We start from the raw sequence: 21686 nt of genomic DNA on the forward strand, positions 1-21686 counted from the left end.
CCAGAGTATCCATGTCTTTGCAACCATCAGTTGGAACTTCAAGGGTACCCTCCACTTCTATACTGGCACAGGGAAAGGCGGAAGGCTTATCCAAGCTGATTATGTCAAGATTTTGGAGGAGGTTGTTGCCCCAGAATGGGATGAAAATCTCATTCTGATCGAAGATAACGATGGACCACATGGTACGAAGGGTGCTGCTGACAATAAGGTTAAGCAAGCCAAAACCAAGCTTAACATCAAGTGGCAAGCTCAGCCTTCTAATTCGCCAGATCTCAACCCTATTGAGACCATTTGGCGCATTATCAAGCAGCGTTTAAAGAATAGGGGGGTCATCTTCCAGACAGAGGCGCTGAAGGCTGCTATCCAGGAGGAATGGGATAAAATCACCATAGAGGAGATCAACAATGCTATCTCCACCATGCCAGATAGAGTAACTTGTTTGCAGGAGCGTTTTGGGAAGGCCATACCCTATTAGAGGGAGTAGATAGAAATGCAGAATCCTTAACTGCAAAGAATTTTGGCGCCAAGCTTCGGTCCTCTGGTCCAAGCTTCTCAAGAGTTTTGGAGAAGCTCGAGCAAAAAAAGTTGAACCCCACACTAAAGGAAAACGGACATTACTGGCACGATGGCACCCAAAGGTCCATCGAAGCAGGAACTGGATCGAAGAAAGGCAGGAATATGCGCATTATCTTTGCTTGGGTTATCTGACAGTTTCCGCGCAGACAGTAGGCATCAATGCAGAGACAGTCACAAATATCACCTCGACAGAATTTCCCGGACATTATCCTGGCGAAGACCACTCATGGTCTCTGTCAAAATACAAAAAGGTATGCGACCATATGACAAGATTGCTCCGATTGTCTGACCAAGTGTTTCGGTGCTAGAACCTTAAGATCAAATTCCACAAGAACCTGCCCTACGATGCATCCTTTTCCATCATCGGCATTGATGCCTCCCTCGCGAATGCCATCCGCCGCATCCTCATCGCCGAAGTCCCTACACTTGCCATCGAGCAAGTCTTTGTCACCAACAACACCTCCGTCCTGGCCGATGAAGTCCTTGCGCATCGTCTGGGCCTCATCCCCCTCCGGGGTAGCGTCTCAGGTCTTGATGCTACGGACGTCTTCTTAAAACCAGATGAGGAGAACGGCATAGTGGGAAGTCAGCCAGCAGATTACAACACAATCATCATGCATCTGCACGTTGAATGCACGTACAATGAGTCCGCAGATCCAAATGAAAAAGACCCAAAGAAGAGATTCCACAATAGCGATGTGTATGCGCGGGATCTTGTTTTCGCACCAGTAGGCAGGCAGGTCGAGCGCTTCAAGGACGACCCAATCGTGCCCATGAATCCAGATATTTTAATCGCCAAGCTCAGGCCAGGTCAAATTATTGATATGGAACTCCACTGCATCAAAGGATTGGGAATGGACCATGCTAAATTCTCCCCCGTCGCGACAGCGACTTACCGTCTGCTGCCAAAGATAAACATACTCAAGCCGATCCTAGGACTGGAAGCAGGAAAGTTTCAGAAGTGCTTCCCTGAAGGCGTCATTGGTATAGAACGGGTGACGGCGAAGGAAGCAGGTACGGAAGGAAGCGGCTATGAAGGTCATGAAGGGAAAGAAAAAGCCGTGGTTCGAAACTCCTTTGCCGATACTGTTTCAAGAGAATGCCTGAGGCATGATGAGTTCAAGGGCAAGGTCAAGCTTGGTAGGGTTCAAGATCATTTCATCTTCAGCGTGGAGAGCACGGGCCAGTATCCCAGCACGAATCTCGTGCTGAAGAGTCTAAAAGTGCTGAATCTCAAAGCTCGGCATTTGAAGAGGGCGCTGGATATGCTGGAGGGTGGTTGACTCGCAAGGAATATGGAGAATTTGATGATGATGTCTTCGTCGAACAATGATTTGATGATATCTATTGCTGCGTTCAAGCGACACGAGCAACTGTCTATGCGTTGCATTGCCGGCGCTGGGGGGATGCTGTGCTAGCATTCATAGAACAATAGGAAGAATGATTTGCGCTAGCAAACATTGCCTATCATCAACCATTCATTCCATCGTACCACCATTTCGTCCCCATTCTTTATCACCATCAACTACCGCTCGAAAACCAGCTTATACCGAAAATCAATCGCCAAAGCCTGATCACTAACCGCCACCTCTTCCCCATCCGCGAGAAGATCACGCATCTTCTTTTCCAAATTCGGCCTCGTCTGCTCCTCCAACTGTTTCGGCGCCTGATAGTACAGACTCGTCGATGCGGTCCTCAAACTAGGCTTCTTCAACTGGGCTTCTGCCCTCTCTGCTAGACTCGCAATGAAGTCCCCCAGCGTCATCTCGGGATCGATGCGGATTGTTTGAGCGAGGTTTCCGCACACGGGACAATCGTCTTTCTTCTCCGCAGCGAAGGTGTAGGTGTACAGGCCCGAGGCGTCAGAGTCGCCGGTGTAGAGCATGTAGTTTTCGAGGTAGGGCGCACAGGAGGTGGCGATCTTGAAGGCTTCGTTGCAGCAGGCGGCGGCGATGATGGCGTTTGTGGAGGCGATGGCCGGGATGATGTTCTTGACGACGCCTTGCGTCATGGAGTAGGTGACGCCTGGGATGTTGAATTGTTTGGCACGCTCTAGCGCGGTCTTGTAGAGCCAGGTGATGTGTTCTGGATCGTCGGTGTCGAGGACGTCACCCTTTCGTTGCTCGTCCCAGGCTATGATGTGTGCCCATTCGATGCAGTGTTGGGGTTGGCGTGGGATGGAGGCGAGGGTGCAGAGTGGGACAGCGGCTCGCGGGGCGTGCATGCTCAGTTGGCATTCAATGCAAGAGGAGACGGTGGGAAGGATGACTCGCGCCTGGCCTTTGAAGCCCTCGGTTCCGCCGTCGATGAGCGGTTTGAGCGATTCCGGTTGTTCCATGTCGACCATGGAGACTAGCGTGCTGTTTATCCAGCGGCGGGCTTCGATGCTGTCGAGGCCGCAGATGACCAGCTTGAATTGCATGTAGTAGTCTTCGTCTTTGTCTTGGATCTTGCCGTTGTAAGGGGTGATCTTGACCCCCGGGACTCTGCTCTCAACGAAGGCGGCGGCGACTTCGGCTTTGCTTTTGCCGACGTCGCTTTCGCGGAAGAGGAACTGACGATTTAGATTGGAGACGTCGATAGTGTCCATGTCGATGACGTGGATGTCTTTGAAGCCGGACAGGGCGAGGTTTTTTAGAATTTCACATCCTAGACCACCGGCTCCGATGACGAGGACCCGTGAGCTTTCGAGGAAGGTTATTACATCTTCGCCAGGTATGTAGTCTGGATCTGCATATGGAGATTTGGTTGACAGGATACTGTCTAAGTACTTCCTGCGAGCAGTTAGTAGGGTGATCAGAAGAGGTCTATTATGAGAAGTTCACCATCTGGCTCGAGACTCAATCCCGTTCACCGCTTGAGGACTGTCCATGGCCACTGCAAGGGACCTGTTAATCTCAATCTTCCGTACTCTGTCTCATCCTGGGAGGGAACCCGCTTCTTTCTCTCAGGTTCTATTCTTTCGTTCGATGAAGCAGACACACGCAGCAGAATTGAGAGATTGAACTCTCGATGTGTTTTTGTAGGCAGCAAACCCTGAACCGGCAACGATGTGAGAGAATCGTAGACTCTAATGGAAGACAATGCTTTCAATCATATACGGAAGAATTTTCTATAGATTGAACAATGATTCTCGTACATTGGCTGATATCGCGCTTCTGTTTGCTCACTCGATCTTAGAGAAGACGACGATATTCTGCAGCAGAGTCACTTAGCATCTCGAATTGCTGAGGTAAGCACTACTACTGTATCCTCACTTCCCGAAGAACCTTGTCATACGTACATACGATCCCTGCTCAAGTTAAATTGCACATCTGTGTTATGAACAGAAACTGATGTCAAGATGGATGTTCAGACATGGACGATCTTCTCAAGCCGGTCAAGACCGTCAGGAACGTCAAGAGCAACATCGAAAAGTTTGAGACGTTGTCATTACGAGAGCAGCAGTCCACGAACGATCTGACTTCAACAAGAAAGATCCTATCAGAGGTCTCGAATGGATCAGACGCCCCGTTGAACGTATTGAGGGAGTCTGCCGAAGAAGAGGGTTCAGACGTTGCAGATGATCATGTTACGAAGGACTTGATTCCAAGTGAAGATGGGCAAAGTCCAGAAAGAGACAGCCTACAGCGGATCGATGGGTCAATCTCGTCGCCGGAACATGCTTTTGAGATACTCAAACAGCAGCCTACAGAGGAAAGTTTTGCAGCTGTGATACAGTATTTGGAAGACGGTATCCACAAGAAGCACCATTTCAGTCTACACGTTCCAAGTGCATCATCTGCTCAGATACTGAATGTGCTTGTCGCCAATGTCGTTCCGGATCGGTGGCCAATTCTCAAGTCCAATACAGCTTCCAAGGTGGACAAAACGATCAGAAAGTCCTTGCTGTTATGCATGAGCAGTGTCGCTGGCATAGGAGCTATGATTGCTCGTATCCAAAGTCTGATAACGTCTCCTCAAATCAGTAAAGCTGGTTCTTCGCAACACATCGTATTCAGGGACACAGTCTCATTCTTCGGGAGCATTGCCTTTCACAAGAACTTGGTAAGAGATCTGCTGGAACGAACGCAATCCTCGGTTGGCAGACCTGGTCAAGAACAAGCTCTTTGGACAGAAGCGACTTCACTGCTTGCAGGCAGCAAGATCCTGAGTGTTTTCCTGGAAGCTTCCACCATGTCAGAGCTCAAGGGAGAGATTCCGTCGTGGCTTCAAGATCCAAAGGAGTACTGTGGATGGCTAGGTGTGAACATTGCTTCCGCAGCCACCAGCCTGACGCCTGTTACAGAAGATGCCTGGAAAATGCTGGCTAATCTTTTGAAGAGAGCACTGAGTTTGGGCCATAAGGGTTGGTGTCTTTGCTCATCTGCTATTCACAGGCAACTGCTGATCAGGTACAGATACCCTAGTCGTTGAGCTCTATATGCAGCTCTTGCTAGGCGAGAAAGCCTTGTGGACTCCTCTCCGACTTTTGTGCAGCTACCTGCCGCGCCTGAATCAGAAAACGCTCTTGGAGCTAATGCTGCAAGACATGTCGCAGAAATTCTTGTCGACAAGCCGGGATAAAGACGATGATCCGAAGCTGGTCATCAATGGCAGAGACGCTGTTGGAGGTGTTGCATCGATCATCTCTGGGTTTATTAGTGATAACGAATACCTTGAAGCTCAACTAATAGACTGTTTGACAAATACGGCGAGTGCACACACTCTGGAGACGAGACGAGCAATGATACTTGTGCTATCGTCCAAAGAGGGCAAGTTGGCCTCCAAGTCTGGTTGAATAAGGTCTGACCTCTCTCTTCCCAGGAAAACTACAGGCGTTGTTGGAAAAGAGCATGAAGATCTTTAGTGACAAGTTACACATCAAGCACGATTCAATACTCCAGCAAGAAGGTTAGTCATGAGTTGTAAAACCACCTTTTTCCTGTCTGCTTATAGCGTTTTTTATGTACAGCTTTGGCTCAAGTCGTCCTCGTAACTGCTGGATATCTGCATCGTATGAAATCACACTACATGTCCGAATTGTCCAAATCCTCTTCCTATCTTCACGCTGTCTCCAACCGCCTAGCAGCGTCTTTACCTCAAGCTCGATTTCTAGGTATGGTGGTCGGCATGGCTATATCAAGATTAGTCGATCAGCCTGATAAGAGGATGAACTTTGATGTCGAAGAGATGGAAAGTCAAGAAGCCGAGTGGTGGTTCAGTCTTGTCTCTGTAGAAGACGTCATGGGCACGGTTGAGGTGCTGAGGAATTCGTCGACTAACACAAGACGTGCTACCGCTCAGCTGGTACCACAGAAGCGCAACTCGGCCCAAACACACCAGCGCAAACGCAGGGCGCAGGCCGAGACCTCGAAGATCATATCGATTGAGGAGGTGGACAATGACGATTCAGAAAGCGAAGACGACGACTTGATTCCGTATCAGAAACCCGACGAGGATGCGGAAGATTCTGACGAAGATCCAACCCTCATCAATCGCTCGAAACCTAAAGCCCCAGTGTATGTGCATGACCTGGTCAAGAGCCTCAACGTGGTAGACAAGCCGGAAGTTGTCGAAATGGCCCTCAAGACTGCTCCGTCTCTCATCCGCCGCAAAGCCCACTTTGGCAGCGAGCTCTCAGAAAACATCATAGACCTGGCCAGCGCACTAATCAACCTCCAAGACGGCATGTCCAGGCTCGAACTTCAAGAGCTACGGCTGCAGAGTCTGATCGCCTGCCTTGTCTCCCAACCTTCCCGTATGGGCCCCTGGTTCGCAAACATGTATTTCACAGGAGATTTCTCCCTGTCTCAACGCGCCACAATCCTCACCACCATCGGGCTTTCAAGCCGCGAGATCGCCGGCCACAAAGACGAAGACACTCCATCTGCCTCTCAACCCGTTTCACCGCTCCCACCCTCAAAACAACTCCCACCCCATCTCGCCGCCGTCTATCAATCCCAATCCCACTCCCAATCCCAACCCCAGTCTCAATCCCAACTCTCACCCATGCACCTCACAACCCTCACCAACACAATCCAACACACCACGCTCCGCCCCATGTGACCCTAGCCGCAGCCGACGCCGCCACCGGGCCCAACATCCTCAAGATCCGCACCTTCTCCTCGCGCATGGCCGTGCAAGAAAAAACCCAAGCCCGCACCCTCGAGCGCAGGCGCCTGATCCCCAAAGACGTTCACAGACTCCTCGCCCAGGCCATCTACCTGCCCCTCTGCTGCCGCCTCAGCATCCTCCTCTCCGGCGGGCCCGGCGTCAGCGTCAAGACCAACACGCTCTTCGAGCCCCAGATCCTGAAGCTGTTCCTGCAGACGCTGACGGTCGTGCTGACGACGCTGGGCCCGGCCGCGGTCGTGCAGCTTCCTGTTCTCAATCAGGAAACTCTGCTTCTGGTGATGGCGCTGCGGCGCTGTGCATGGATGCGGCGGTGCTGCCGGCGATGCTGACGCTGTTGCTGGTGCTGTTGGATGTGGGTATCGAGGCCGGGGGTGGGGTGGAGGAGGGCTTGGTGCGGGATCATGGCGATGAGATGGCGGAGCTGGTCAGGTGGGTTGCGCAGTTGGGGGATGGGGAGGCGGCGAGGGTGCCGGAGGCTGGCGGGAAGAAGATTCAGGACAAGGATAAGCATGATGGCAGAGATATGGACGGGATGCCGTGGAGTGTGGTTGCGGCGGGGATTCAGGTGAAATGGTTCGAGGTGGCGAGGAAGTTCCAGGCCAGGATGATGGGACTGGTTGGCGGGTTGGGCGGGGATGGGTTCTGAGATTGAGACTGCGGTTGGGGTTGAGGAGTATACGGTACTTTATGGGGAGTAGTGAATGAGAAGAAGTGGAGTGTTGGAGCCAATTGTGGACGAGCTCGAAACCAGAAAATCCATTCATTCCCTTCGCACCCTTCGACGCCTTTTCATCTCTCGATATGCGGTCATAGCTAGTCATGGGTTCATGATAGAGTGGCATGGCACTGCTCAACACATCTCTAACGAACACTTACAATGGTATCGTGAAGTGGAAACCGAAAATACCCAGCCAGGGATTCTCGGTCAGAAACAGGACAGTCAACTACTTTACAACATGAGCTTCAGGCTCTCCCCCCACACAAAGACACACACACGCAAAGAACGCAGCCAAAGAGGCACAGAGAACCCACCAATCCCATCGTACACGCCCACCCAACACCTAGAGAATCATCTCACCAATACGCCATCCTACTCAACTCAACTCCCCCAGCGCCACCCCCCTCAACGCCTCATAGTGTTCCTCCCCCTTCCATCCAAACTTCTCCTTGTTGACCCTCCACCCGTCCCTCCTCAACAACTCGATCCGCTCCTTTTTCTCTCGTGCCTTCACATCTTCTTCTTCTTCGTCATCGTCTTCGTCATCATTCGCTCCTCCCTGGGCGGAAGGGAGGATAGGCTTGAAACTCCAGAAGCTGGCTAGGCGTTTGGTTTTGTTGAGGGTGTGTTCGTTTTGGACATGGGTTGTTGTGGCGATCGTGTGGTTGATGGCGGTTAGGTGGTTGAGGAGGAGGGTGTGGAAGGTTTGTAGGTTGGTGTTGTATGTGGAGGGTTGTTGGTTCTCAAGGGGTGGGGTGGGTGTCGTTGCTGGTGAGGAAGAAGCCGGTCTTGTGGTTGGGATGAGGTTGATTTGGTCGCTGTTTGAGGGAGGGGAGATGTTTGTTGTGCATTGGCTAAGGTAGGGTGGTTCTGTTGAAGTAGGAGGGAGTTGATCACTAGCAGAAGAGGATTGGTTGAGGTCGGATGTTCGTTTCTTGATGAACAGCGGCTTTGGCATCAATTTGCCGTCGTGGAGGTTGATATTCGTGGTATCTTGTGCATGAGAAGAACTCTTGAAATGTGATTTCTCGTTCGAGATCACATCCCTCAAAGGCTGACGTGCTGAGTAGCGCTTGAAGTCTGGAACGTTGTCGCTGCATGCTGATCGAGATTCGGATTCCGAGTCATAGCCCGAATCACAGCGCTCGTGTAGCGACTGTTTCATATCTGAGCTGGCACAGCTTGATGAAAAGACGTCGAGTTTGGCCGAACGAAATACGTCGCTTCTCTCATCATCAATCGGACCGAAGTGATAAACCTGGGACGATTGAGATATTGATAGGATTGCTTCCGAGTTTCCGGTATTGTCTAAACCATACGGCAGTGGCAAGCTCACCGACGAAGCGGTAAAAGCGTCTTTGGCCCGCTGTAGATAGGAAAGCTTTTTGGACGAGAACCTGTGCGCAGCCAGGCCCAGTGACTCGTTGCAAATGGCTATGTAGAAGTGGAGACAGCTTTCGTGTAGAGGATGTAGCTAGCCGACTTCAGTAACATTGCCAAAAGCTCAAACGCGCATACCGACAGTATCTGCTTCGTCTTGCAACATCCTCTCACATTGACTGGCACATCGTTTGTACAGATGGCTGAAGTAAAGCGTCTTGATGTCTTTGACGAATGGTAACCACTGCGCCGGATACCTGGAACTTGACGAAGACATACTTGGGAATCTGCTATATGTATCCGTACCATAGAAGAGAGCCATGGCAGTGGCTTAATTGGCAGAAGTGATTGCATCTAAGCATGGGTAAATTCAACGATGTTCAGCAAGTCAGCTGGACATGTGATGAGCGCTGCTAGAGGCCCATGGATACGGGTAAGGGTAAGTAAACAAACAATCGTCCTTCTTTCCGCACAGAGCGGTGTTGCTGCACTTACCATTCAAATCGGCAAGCGGTGACTGGATGCCTCGTCGAGCAGGAGTCCAGGACACAGCCTCATCAAATTTTGCTACATGTCCAAGACGACCTGAGACCTGGAAGATATTCTCGGGTCCAGAGAAACAACTAGAGACTGAAGATAACGCAAGAGGATCTTCCTGCCGTATGCGAGAAGTCATAGCTCGTTGCTTCCTCGAAACTGGATCCAGCCTTTGTTCTAACCTTGTCGTTTCCATCCTCGCAGCCTCATTTGGATGGCCATGACCACGTCCAGCTGGTATGGTGGAAGCGTGAAAGGCTCAGCAAGGTGGAAGAGAACACATGCAGCAGGTTGCTTGGTTCACACTGTCCATTGGAGTTTGAGTGCAATCATTCAGGAGAACCATCCTTGTCCATCCACAGTGGTGTTAGACCAGAAGGACTGCAGCCACAGTTGACGGCTGGCCCAGCTATTTGTCTGACAGGAGACCTCACGGAGCAATTTTATATCGGCACAGGAGAAGGTCACGAGCAGGGATCTTGGATATTCACTTATGGTTAGCCTCACGTCCGGCCTCATTCTCCTCGATTCTTCTTCCAAATCACCAGTACAACAGATACCGACTGAGATAACCCACAGCTCTCCTACTATTACTACTGCTGCTGCTGCTGCTGCTACTGCTGCTGCTAAGTAAGTAGAAGAATCTCAATGGTCCATATGCCAAGACGCCAGTTATGTGCCCCCTGGCATCACCCAGTACTTCTACTTCTAGGGCTGAGGGTAGCGCTAAGGATTTACAAGAGTTTCATAATGCATATTAATCATTCAAGTAGTAATTGTAATGCATTTCTTCTAAGGCTGGACATATTGCTATTATCTACGCTAAAATTGTAGTGCAATAAAGGATTCTTTAAAAAGCCTTAAAAGTTAAAATATGTTCCCTTTATCTACGCTAAAATTGCAGTGTTTGCCTGTCGTTCTACATAGTTCTTATTTACAGTGTGTTGCAAAATTATTGCTAATTTCTTAGTACTACCCTCGAATTACTAGTGCTACAGAGCAGAATTATAATCTGATGTAGGAATAGCTCTCTACGCACCAAAAACGTGTAGAAATTGCTTCAAATTGCTTAAAATTGCTTATAGATCTTGCTGACATCTATTTGTTACCCCATTTTAACGGCTGATAATTAGTGTTGAGTAAGTAAATTATGCGTTTTAAAATAGCCTTATAACTTCAACTATGTCAGGCTCAATAGGAGATGGCTCTCCTGCCGGGCTGCTACCGGCACCCCAGCAACATTAGTGTAGCACTAGCAGATCGGTTAACTGGCGGTAAGCCACCGATAGCAATCAATCAGACTTACACCACTCTTGTTTGAGGTCTCATTGTGATATTATGCCGCTGGCATAATAAACTATAAATGAAATATCTGCAGGAAGGAGGATATAAGAAGGATCTCAAGGAGGAGGATCTCAAGGAGGAGGATCTCAAGGAGGAGGATCTCAAGGAGGAGGTCAAGAAGGATCTCAAGGAGGAGAACAGCAAGGAGGAGGATAGCAAGAAGGAGGATATTAACAGGGAGAAGGATATACTTCTTCTTAATATCCTCCCCCTTGCTCTCCTCCTCCTTAATATCTTCCTTCTTAATATCCTTCTTATATCCTCCTCTCTGTTTGCGTTATAAAGACGCTATAGCTCTCTCTATATTTAAATGTTTCTCATAATGCAGTATTATAATTTGCTATCTTAAAATTTTGGTAGTAAGGTCACAAGAGAGTCTACTTTACTATCCGGGCAACTTGGGCATTCTACTACGATAATTAAGTGGTAAATGGCCATCCCCTACCCTCACCACAATCTGCTCCGTGGCGCCAGCAATTCGAGGGTAGCGCCAAGGATTTGCAAGAGTTTCGCAACGCACAATAAGCACTTCATGGTCAGAAAACGGCTGCCCTTTCTCGGCGCCTAGACATTTCAGTTGTATGTAACTTAAGTAAAGTCTCCAACCTTAAATAATAACTGACTTCTTGCACAAGGCTCAGAGCCTTAAAAAGGTTCTATCAGCTGGGAGCTACTTATCTCGTCTACGTAGGATAATATGGAACATTTGCCTCCCCACCACGTGTACGCTGCACTTCGCACGCGAAACACATGAACTCAGAAGAGGACAAGCACAGAAGTATAGTATCTCTTGAAATAGAATGATCTTTATCACTTTCCACTGACGAATCAGGCCGATTTTTGGGGTCTGAGTACGAGTTAGGTATCGGTGGCTTTCCTATTCAGTTTCCTCCATTCATGTATAGTAGCTTACGCGATGGCTGCCTCGGATGTCTACAAGATCAGCAGAGCCGTAGGTATGGATTGTACAAGGTAAGGAAGCAAGAGGAAAGGTCCACCTCCCAGCCTACCTCACTAATCTCTTTCGCCTGCTGCAAAAGACACCATTTCAGAGCTTTGGGAAGCCAGCTCCAGACTACTATATTAGAGCGACTGCGATTAGCTTTGACAATAAGTGGGAACGTGCTGCAGTTGCATTCAACCCTAGGGCTCGCGGGGACATGGGCTAAGGATGACATACTACTCCTTCTCGGCTCTAACCAGCACAATGACACTATACTGCAACCACATATCATCCGCAGATTTGAATCTTCAGCCCGGGTTAGGTCTTGCTCCTTGGAAGCCCTCTCGCTGAGCACCAGCGCCAAAGAGCGGCTCCCGTTTTGGGACAAGAACGAAATGCTGTTCACCCTGGGCCACATCTTGATAAAGCCGGGATACCCGAGATCGACTGAGAAGCTCGCACTGTCATCGGAAAGGGACGTCAATGGCCAGTGTGGCTTAACCACATCTATACTAACCGCTGCTCGGCTGCACAATGAAACCCACGAAGGCGCAGGATTTCACTATGCCCCCGCGGTCAACGGGTGTCTCAATTTTGATTTTGGAGATTCGCAAGAGGCCAAATCCAAGGTAGGGTTTGTTCATCATGTCATTGGACCTTTAGAGGAAGCGTACCAGATTTTACTCATGAGCCGTCACAGCGCTGATGACCAAAGGGCTGAGTATCTACCTCTGGTTTGGGAGTGCTCCTACTGGTCTCGACTCGGTCTTCATTTCAAGCTTTTCACCGGTTGTCTGAACTGATTTCGACAAAAACATTTCCGCAAGCTACGAATTCTATCCCGTTGAGACAATCCTTCAAGTGGCACTTGAGCGACCTCGTTCGAGTAAACAGGTTGAGCCAGCTTTTGGGTGGGAGCATTATGGTATCACCATCGGATAAAAGAGGGCGTGGAGGTTGATTTCTTGTATGTCACTGGATGGTTTCCACGTCGCTATTCTAGCATAGTCGACAACGGATTCATAAAATTCGGCCTCAGCTTGTCCTGATGTTCTCAATGGCCTGAGGATATACCAGGCTAAGTGAACCCTTTCCCTTAAGAACGGGGTGGGCATCTTGCAGTACTGTTCAAGAAATTTTTCATCTACGGAGTAAAGTACATCAAGCTGCTAGAGAAGTGGCGGCACATGCTTGCCATGAATGTTGTCATATGGTGCGTCAACGAAATGGCCGTCATCAACTCTAGATTGATTCTTAATGTGGCGTGGTAGTGACCCACTGCCCTGTTAGTACGCTAATTTGTTCCTTCATTTTGTGTCGTTCTTCGTGTCATCATGACCGCGGTCAATATACCACATTGAAACCAGCGATCTTCTCAGGACGAATCCCCTTCAAGGTTGGTTCTGTCAGCTAACACTCCATGCCTTCTCTCCCCAAACGGCGAGCTCCCTCTGCCTCCAGGGGCTGGAAATACTGCATGTAGCACCGCGTGGACGGCAAACGCGATCCCCAGCCCGACAAAGAAATTGATTCGAAATATGTTATCCCAGCCGTTGTAGGCCGAAACACCACGCACCTGCCTTGCGAAGCCAGGAAGCATTGGCCACACTCCCATCGCCCTATATACATGTCGAGGGGTAAGCGCAAAGTAAGATGATGCGGAATGGCAAATGTGAAGCTGGTGGTAGGAGGAAGGAGGAAGGAAGAAGAGAGACTGCGTACCATGCTACGGGAGCGCGCCAATTAAAGCCAGCAGTGTACCAGTAAGCCGAAGAGTGGTTGCCAATGTATAGATCGTCAAGGTGGAGCTCGCGCCGATGGACAAGAAAGTAGTCTGCAAGGAGGATGCCTGCCATCGGAGCGAGGAAGATACCCCAGCCGGAGATGACGCTGCGACGTGGTCAGCACGAGATGGAAAATGTCGAGTCAACCGCCCCTGAACCCGACAGCACATACGTGATGAAAGTTGTGGCCTGATTGACATAATTCCACGGACACATCGCAATGCCGACGATCATGACAATGTACGCGCCGCGACGGATATTGATGTATTGAGGGCAGACGGTCGTCATGTCCATGCCTGCTGGCACCGAGTTCAACACGATACACAGCGCCATCTGGCTGGCCAGCAGTCCTAAGCCGGCAAAGAATGTGCCGGCTCGCGATGCCGCCGTCATGGATTGCTGGGCGTGCAGCAGTAAGAGGAATGGGTTCCAGAACACTTTCCCATATATCAGGGTCGATGCTGAAGCGATGAGAATCCCACAGAGCGCTGTCACGCAAATGGTGATCGGTGCGGTGACGGCCTGCCCGAAAAGAGCCGCATTCGGTGTCCTGGCATACCTCGTCCAATCTTGAAAACCATGAGAAAGACCAAAATCGTGATGGGGAAAGAGCTTACCGCTCTGGCCGAGACATCCACTGACGTACGCACTCAAGAATGACTGAAGACCAAATATAGAATTCCATCTCAGCGTGCTACCCTGGGCCGTAGATGGTTGCGAAATGAGCTCCCCAGCTCCGTTGGCAGTAGAAAGTGACCATATGAGCTAGACATTCGTTAGATTGGGTTGCCCTTTGAGAGACATATCACAAGACTGACCATGCCGAGCATGACTGAGGTAATCATGATAAATGCGACCTAAGACGAGAAGGTCAATCGATTACTCGGCTCTACTGGAATGCTGATCGTCACCCTGAACGGAAGCTGCAGCTTCTCAGGTCTAATCCAAAGCGTCGGAGCTAAAAAGGTTCAGCGATATCCGAAGAGTCTTTGCAGCCGCCCTGACCGACCTAAGATGATGACAAAGATAAAAAAGCAAACCAGGTCCGCAGTCACAACGTTGGCCGACAAGGGGAGGGTATTTGCCATGTTCACGAACTTCGGCCCTATCAGAGCACCGAGTACGATTCGGACCGCCTGTCCGCCCCAGAACATCTGAATGCCTGAAAAGATGGTCAGCATGTCCTAAACCGAAAGCAGTGCGGGAAGTAAGAGAGTGTGGCAGATATTAGAACACCTACCCATCCAGATGCAGCCCACCACCACACGATTTAGCACTGGCCAGAAGGCCCCTCGCATACCCCATGAACTGCAAAATGCGTCAGATGGAGAAAACTGAGCAATTGCGGCACCACATGAACCTTCGTGACACGACGGTGAACCCCAGGTGCTGATGAGATCCCATCCAGCCCGCTCCAACGGCCAGAAAGGCGATGATCACTGCCGCGCAGACGACCATGCCCATCGCCTGGCCGACGCTAAGGCCGAGCGCGAGAAGGGACGATCCGATCGTCCATGCAGTGGTGTTGATGCCTAAGAGAACAATTAAGAAGTGACTCGGTTTCTATCTGAGCGATGGATCTGACCCCCAATGACCCAATAACCGGCAAAACCCTGCCATGTCCAGGTTCGTCTATCTCGAGGTATGGGAATCAAATCACGATTGCACCACTGACCGCGAAGACAAGTAAGAGTGAGCCAGCGGACGAAGATGGCAACCGGGACGGTGGGGAGGGAGGGTGGATTACATATGTGTTTTGGTAGTTCGCATCCTTGTCGACCTCACATTGAAGCCTTCTGGACCACGACTGACTGGTAACGTGAGCCTCCTTGGCCATGATGATAGATAGTGTGGGCAGCGTCGTGGGCTGAGGAGAAAGAAATGCGAAGCGGGCGATTGAGCGACTCATATAGCGGCTTACGAAAGCGAGGATCGAGTCGTCCTGAAGTGGGGTTCGAAGGGTGGGATAGTAGACGGAAGAATGTTGCACCGGATGCCATAATAGACGCTGTTAGGGATGTGCTGTCTTGGGGTGAGATGGTACCTCGAGGCGACCGTGATGATAGCAAGGTAAATCGAGACTAAGGTAGGCTATAACGTCGATACTTGTGCATTGTATCACTAGGATCGCAGTACTGTGTGTGGTACGCATGAACGTTTCTTGTCAATCCTTGTACAACAGAGCTAGCCAGGAAACTAGAGCACCCAGGAAGTTGATATGGAGATACTGTCCCATCTCTGAATATCCATACCAGCAGTAGGTGTCTAGAACACCAACAGTCTTCGATTTGGTGACACTTGTAGTTGCTGAGCTGGAAGCATAAGTCCAGCCGTCCTGTGAGAATTGATTTGTGAGAACCTACATCTCTAACCAGTGCCGAATTGACGTTGCTATTGGACCGGATTTAGTACACTCGGCATCGGTGCCGTATGTTTGCGTAAGCGTAATGCTTCAGTGCGGCAACGACTTTTAGAGCCCATCTTGAGGCATGGTTGTTCAGGGGCGTCCGACGACCCGGGTTAGATCCACCTGGCCAATCAAACCTAGCTATTCATGTCTGAAGTCCGTTTAGAAGCACTTACCTAGTTCGGCAACACTTCCTGTTGCACATTAGTGGCGACAGGCCTATCCGGCGGCATTAATATGTCTCCCTTCCGCCATGGCACACTACCTGCGTACTAAGTACCTAGTACTATAGTCATTCCGTCGTCAACAGCGAGCGGTGCGTGCATCTAAGAGCTACGCATAGTAAACTCTACCGTATTAGAGTCTGTACTTAGATGGTTACCATGAGTCCGCGCGTCTACATCGCGCTGATAGATTCGTAACGTCTCTTTCAACTGTGGAGTGCCCATTAAATCAAGTAATCGTCACCCTGATCATCCAAACCAAAGTTGCCAGAGCCAAGATAACACCTAACCCCCGTGCCCTTTCTGGTTCCATCAAGACCTGTTTCGATCGTCTTCCACCGTAACCTCCCGCTGGACCTGAATACCTCGGTGCTGCCCTGTGGAAATGCCGTAGCTTTCTTCCGAGAGCCCCTCTGATGCTAGAGGATCCCTGTAAGCCTCCGCGTGCGACTGATTTGCTCCTATGAGCCTTGCGTCGTAAACACTATGCTGCGTGCCCTGAGGAATTGGGGGTACAGGCGGGAGCTCCATATGATTGTGGTCATGCTCGCTAGGCCCGCTTTGGGATGATTTGTGGCTGCTGGACTTTCCTTTCGCTTCCACATCGTAGTCAGGTCCACTGCTGCGAAGGCTAGACCAGTGGCTGCGGGCCATCTCGGTAAGTCTGCGGGAGAGTGGACGCCAAGTTGGTGCTGCAGCGCAAACGATCGCCATGGTGACTTCTCCAGGGGCACTATATCCACTTCCAATGAAGGAATCTGAAAGAGGTTAAACAAAACCTCTGTGTTCTTCCGAAATGCTGTAGGATGGTGAGAAAGGAGCAAGCTTACAGGAGGGGTCATTTGTATCGTATTGGAGATAGTGAACAACTCGGACAATGCTTAAAGCAAAGGTGCTAAGGTCAGCGTACGAAGTCAGCCAACGGCTCAAAGGTCAAGTAGATACAGTTGCACTGACAGCCCACCAAGGATGAAGAGCAGGGAGATGGCAATTTTCCGCCGCAGGGTTGTCTGAAGCTTCCACACCACCGGCAGAGGCAATACGAGGATGATGGCATCGGTGATAATATTGAGAACGGCCTGTGCCCAATAGAATGAAACGGCATCGATGCAACGCGATGGGACTGAAGAATCATAGAACCCTCGAACAGGGATGCAGGCGAAAATAGCGACGAGCGTCGTTGAAATGCCGATAGCCGTAAGAAACGCAACGCATACCCATATAATCAACCGGAACCGCCTACTAGAACCAAAAATTCGATAGTATAAAAGGAGGATTGATATTTTGATGATGGGGTAGCAGAGAACATTGAGGATATTGTACGCATAATTCAGCTACTCACAAGTCAGCCCGGGGCTGCCGTCAGACGTGACGCGGCAGCTCCACTTTCCTTGGGGAAGAGCAATCTCTGATCCTCTGTTAATGCCAACCAGTGCTTACCCAGACCAGCTCTGAAAGCTGTCGACGAGTAAGTCTGTCTTTCTGCGCTAAGGTGGCAGGTATCTTCCTCCTACCATAAATCATCAACACTATAAAAGTGCCTTCGGCTATGGTCTAAAGATAGATGGTTAGCTACGCGGTTGTGAATGTGTATCTGATGCCATACTGCTCCAATCAGAAACGCGAAGTCGTCGGCCTTGAGACCAACACGGGCCACGCGCCGGGACGTGATTTTTGACACCATACACACAAATGCCGCGACGATGCATACTATGTAGAACGCGCCCAGCTCTTGAGATTCATCCTCGTGGAGATGAGACAGCTGGTATGCCGCTACTTCGGGTGGAATCTCGGCCATGGATCGATGTTCGGAGAATGCGTCAATACCAAACCAACAGCAGGAGGACTATGGTTTGCGAGAGGAGCGCAGGGCAGAGAAAGAGAGCTATCTCCAAGAAAGCCATCCGTTGATACTTTAACCAAAATGGAAGCGCACATGGCTGGCGTAGCCCCATGTAGAAACTGGAGGAGTTCGTTATTGGAGGACTTCTGCTTGCATGCAGCGAAGGAATGATCACGCTCCATCAACCCTAATCTGGAGTAGCCTTCCGGGATCCGATACAGACCCCTGTTGGTGGCGCCTCCCCAGCTGGAGCTACCACAAAAATATTATAGCTTCAAGCTACAGGTAAAAACTCCTTTGCGATGCAGGACCAGCTGTGGGACAAGTTTCCGCGTACCGTAACTTAGAGCGCCCGACAAGTTCTCAGCTCACTTTCTATCTGCACAGTCTAGTAACCGTATTGTGCTGTATATTGATAGAGTACGTAATAAGCCAACATCAGTTCTTCAATAGTGACTTCGTCGGGCCATACCGCCTTCAGATTGACGTGCAGTCGCTGAACAGGTTTTCTGGCTAATAGGAGTGCAGTGGTGGGTCGCTTGCGCACATTTTACCGCCAGTTGCATCGCCCCATTTCAGTGGTACACTGGTTAATTGCCGTGCCGAGAGTGAAGCACCTATCAGATATCACGCAGACACACTAGTATGTGTACGCCTAGCATCTTAGCCTCTTACTATGTACTACGTACATACGTAGTAGTAGTTGACCATTAAAAGGTTGTCTGGCTGATCAATGCTTATTATGTCCATGGAAGCCGAAATGTGAAAACAGTTGAAAAACAAGGCTGCCGGCCACTATGCGAACCAGCGCCTTCCAGCTTTTCGTAGGGAAATCCGACGTGCGGCACAGGGTGTTTTTGATGCACGACGCCCGAAGACCTTGAATATGATCATCATGCATGCGTCTGTTATGCCAAAGCTGCAGGAACAACGTGAGATTGAAGCTCACAACAGTATGTTAGCACAAGCAACTCAAACCACATTGACAATAGCTGTAAATGCGCCCGAGGTGGCAACGAATGGCCGGAGGAGGTTTAGTGGGATCGAAGATCATGGGGCTTCTACGTAGTAAAGTTGACTAACTACCACCTGCGTACCACTTAGCAGCAGTAAGTTGTATCAGATAGGGGGCCGAAGCCTCTCGAAACATCTTGCCACACCACAAAGTGAAGAAACAAATGAGAATTGCTACGTACAGCCGACAGATTGTAGTACAGACACTACCAGCTAATTCGCCGTTCCAGAATCCTGCTCAAACCGCCCAAAAGTGCGTTCCTTCCTATTTGGGTTTACAGTCTTGGCCAGTGTACTTTAAAGTGACAATAAGTTGACGAAAAATCTACGAAGTACTCTTTATTGGGATTAAGTTATTCGTGTGTATCGTAATTATGTTAATATAATGATTTTAACCCTTTTGTAATTCAACTTAATGGGTTGTATTTCTATACACTGAATCTCGTCTGAGGTCTCTCGTCAAATCCTGTAGGAATTACCCAACTTGGTTTAGACTTCCAACTCTAGAACGCACCTTATGACGGCTCAGGTACCAAGCATGACACTTGATTGTTTCAACGGGCCTCGGGCGGCCCGGAGGCTCCAGCCCTCCGGCCTTTACCGGCGCCTGCGTAAGTAAAAAAGAGACCGTATAGACAGCATACTAAATCTACGACGTATGTCCTGACTAGAAACGATTCACAATCATGTCTCCTTTCATGGCATCCAGCGAACTGATAATTTGCATTCCATTAATTTGGACTCACAATACTTTCAGCCAAGGGTCAATGTTAACATCCCTTTGACCTTTTCCCGATCAGAGCCACATAGCCCAGTCGAAGTGGCAAGGTAGCAGCTCGTCAATCAAATCTACTCATTTTCCGACCAAAGACAGCACGCTTGGACACTGGCCAACCACCCTTGATCAACATACAGCAGGTGAGCTGGGGATGCAGAGAATAATGTACAACTTGCAGCTAACCTGACCCCCTTTGCTCTGCCAGCCAATGTAGGGATCTAGGCTGATCTGGACACCACGCAGCTATCTATCGTAACGGGTGACCCCGGCAACATTATGGCTTGCGACACTACACACGATGGAGCCTGTGACAGAAGCAGCAGACAATAAAGAGCGATAAAATTTTCAGAACGAGAGGGATCTCAAACCCAGCGCTATGCCGGCATCTACTGCACAACGTGCCGCAGCAGAACAACAAGCTGAAAGTCTCCCGGGTCAACTCACTGCCAGACGCGATCCAACTTCGTTTCTGACGCTTCCCACTGAAATACGCTTAATGATATACCGGCTGCTATTCCGCCACTTAACAGTCACTCTTCGTCGACAACACCAGAGGCCGTCCGCAGGCCCTTGGAACATCATGCGTACATGCCAATTGTGTAACAGGGAGAGTCTCCCGATCTTCTATGTTGTAGTTACAATCAAGTTGCAGCATGAAATGTTCATCCATGTACTCCGGAGCAGGGTTGGTGCGCAGAACCTGGCTCGAGTCCGGTCACTTGAGATTGCCAGGTACGAGGTGGTGGGCAACATCTTGGCAAGCCGGCTACCCAGCTCTCTCAAAAGCCTATGCTTCGACTGGAATTGTGCAAGACATACTTTTCACGCCATAGGACTAAACGGTCCTAGCGATCGCGACATCGAAGTTTTTCTTCTTCTGTGGCGGCACTTGTTCAACTCTAGCATAAACCAAATATGGTCTCAGAATCACGATCTTCGGATATATTTGCATGTGCGTATAGGGCCATTACCTGAGGTATGTGGTTCAATCTCAGCCCACTTCCGGTACGAGAGGCGGCGCTGTCCTAGCTACAGTGGTCTAATATTCTTTGCAGGACTCATCCCAGGTACAACACTACGTCCAGATAAGGGCTGAACTTGTAAAGCAGAATCAAGAGGAATGGTCTTGGGGACCAATCAAGAAAATAGTGGATCACTGAGTGGTGGAGTAGGCCCCGGCTGGACACTTTCGCTTCCATTTGAAGGATGTCACAATATTCCAACAGACGCACACAACCCACCTTCACGGATGCTCAGGTCGCCCCCGGGCCTGCTGGCCGGAGAACTGGCACACCTCTCACAACATCCCAACCAGACGCCACTGAACCAATAAACATCCATTCGAGTTAGCTTACACACTACCACTACCAAGAGAATTATGTTGATTGATCGTGATAGCCACCCAAATCCCAGAATATTCGAGACCATCAACGCCATTGCCAGTAGCAAGAGAAGCTCCATTTTCCACAGTCTTCGCAACACGCCCACCAGAATTGAACAGCATTTTGCCAACCGAACGATTCATGGGCCTCACGGTATCCATCGCGAATCTCTCGGCTTGTGACTCCATTTCTTCAGAGCTCTCGGACCTGCGACCAACCAAGCTAATCGATCACCAAGGATACATGGCCATCGGTATGGTAGAACAACAAGCTCTTGCCGGCATATTGCTTGATCGGCACAGCGTTGGTGGATACCAGGGAAAGAAATCTCTCACGTCAACCCAACGTCTCGCCAATAAATCCGAAGGCCACAGTACTACATATGTCGTTGTCCTTGTTAGGGAACCAGGATGATCAAACTTCAGCCGCGTACACTTCAGCCTATATCTGCACAACGGACTCGCAATCAGCTTCCTTTGAGCAATCATGAGGCAAGATCTTCCTTCTTCTCGAATGGTAAGACATGGGCAGGACGCGACACGGGACTGCACACACACAGAAAGATAGAAGATAACAAAAGCAAGTGCATGAACAATTTCCCGTCGAAAGCACCAACCTCAATCTGCACTTATTTAAAAA

At 49.8% G+C, this 21686-nt stretch overlaps 8 protein-coding genes across 8 annotated transcripts; 4 read left to right on the forward strand and 4 right to left on the reverse strand.

Annotated features, from left to right (window-relative positions):
• Positions 1-11: 11 nt before the first annotated feature.
• On the forward strand, positions 12-1859 carry EPUS_00378 (uncharacterized protein; the record flags this gene model as incomplete). Its single annotated transcript, XM_007806034.1, has 4 exons — positions 12-44; positions 110-430; positions 723-827; positions 885-1859. 4 exons carry the CDS (start codon positions 12-14, stop codon positions 1857-1859), a joined length of 1434 nt encoding a protein of 477 aa, XP_007804225.1.
• Positions 1860-2101: 242 nt separating this feature from the next.
• Positions 2102-3448, reverse strand: EPUS_00379 (uncharacterized protein; the record flags this gene model as incomplete). The annotated part of the gene is made up of 2 exons (XM_007806035.1): positions 2102-3350; positions 3402-3448. The coding sequence occupies 2 exons, from the start codon at positions 3446-3448 to the stop codon at positions 2102-2104; spliced, it is 1296 nt and encodes a 431-aa protein (XP_007804226.1).
• A 485-nt stretch (positions 3449-3933) lies between these two features.
• EPUS_00380 (uncharacterized protein) lies at positions 3934-7339 on the forward strand (the record flags this gene model as incomplete). The annotated part of the gene is made up of 5 exons (XM_007806036.1): positions 3934-4924; positions 4977-5351; positions 5383-5469; positions 5531-6300; positions 6353-7339. 5 exons carry the CDS (start codon positions 3934-3936, stop codon positions 7337-7339), a joined length of 3210 nt encoding a protein of 1069 aa, XP_007804227.1.
• A 448-nt stretch (positions 7340-7787) lies between these two features.
• On the reverse strand, positions 7788-9113 carry EPUS_00381 (uncharacterized protein; the record flags this gene model as incomplete). Its single annotated transcript, XM_007806037.1, has 2 exons — positions 7788-8885; positions 8934-9113. 2 exons carry the CDS (start codon positions 9111-9113, stop codon positions 7788-7790), a joined length of 1278 nt encoding a protein of 425 aa, XP_007804228.1.
• A 1578-nt stretch (positions 9114-10691) lies between these two features.
• Positions 10692-10955, forward strand: EPUS_00382 (uncharacterized protein; the record flags this gene model as incomplete). The annotated part of the gene is made up of 1 exon (XM_007806038.1): positions 10692-10955. One exon carries the CDS (start codon positions 10692-10694, stop codon positions 10953-10955), a length of 264 nt encoding a protein of 87 aa, XP_007804229.1.
• Positions 10956-11588: 633 nt separating this feature from the next.
• On the forward strand, positions 11589-12418 carry EPUS_00383 (uncharacterized protein; the record flags this gene model as incomplete). Its single annotated transcript, XM_007806039.1, has 2 exons — positions 11589-11624; positions 11876-12418. The coding sequence occupies 2 exons, from the start codon at positions 11589-11591 to the stop codon at positions 12416-12418; spliced, it is 579 nt and encodes a 192-aa protein (XP_007804230.1).
• Positions 12419-12990: 572 nt separating this feature from the next.
• Positions 12991-15236, reverse strand: EPUS_00384 (uncharacterized protein; the record flags this gene model as incomplete). Its single annotated transcript, XM_007806040.1, has 10 exons — positions 12991-13234; positions 13338-13505; positions 13572-14164; positions 14218-14256; positions 14311-14357; positions 14409-14561; positions 14640-14707; positions 14760-14931; positions 14985-15012; positions 15075-15236. 10 exons carry the CDS (start codon positions 15234-15236, stop codon positions 12991-12993), a joined length of 1674 nt encoding a protein of 557 aa, XP_007804231.1.
• Positions 15237-16342: 1106 nt separating this feature from the next.
• On the reverse strand, positions 16343-17828 carry EPUS_00385 (uncharacterized protein; the record flags this gene model as incomplete). The annotated part of the gene is made up of 5 exons (XM_007806041.1): positions 16343-16788; positions 16861-16925; positions 16988-17364; positions 17471-17584; positions 17637-17828. 5 exons carry the CDS (start codon positions 17826-17828, stop codon positions 16343-16345), a joined length of 1194 nt encoding a protein of 397 aa, XP_007804232.1.
• Between the last annotated feature and the right edge of the window lie 3858 nt (positions 17829-21686).

This window comes from Endocarpon pusillum (assembly GCF_000464535.1).
Source record: "Endocarpon pusillum Z07020 unplaced genomic scaffold scaffold4993, whole genome shotgun sequence".
NCBI classification, from domain to species: Eukaryota; Fungi; Ascomycota; class Eurotiomycetes; order Verrucariales; family Verrucariaceae; genus Endocarpon; species Endocarpon pusillum.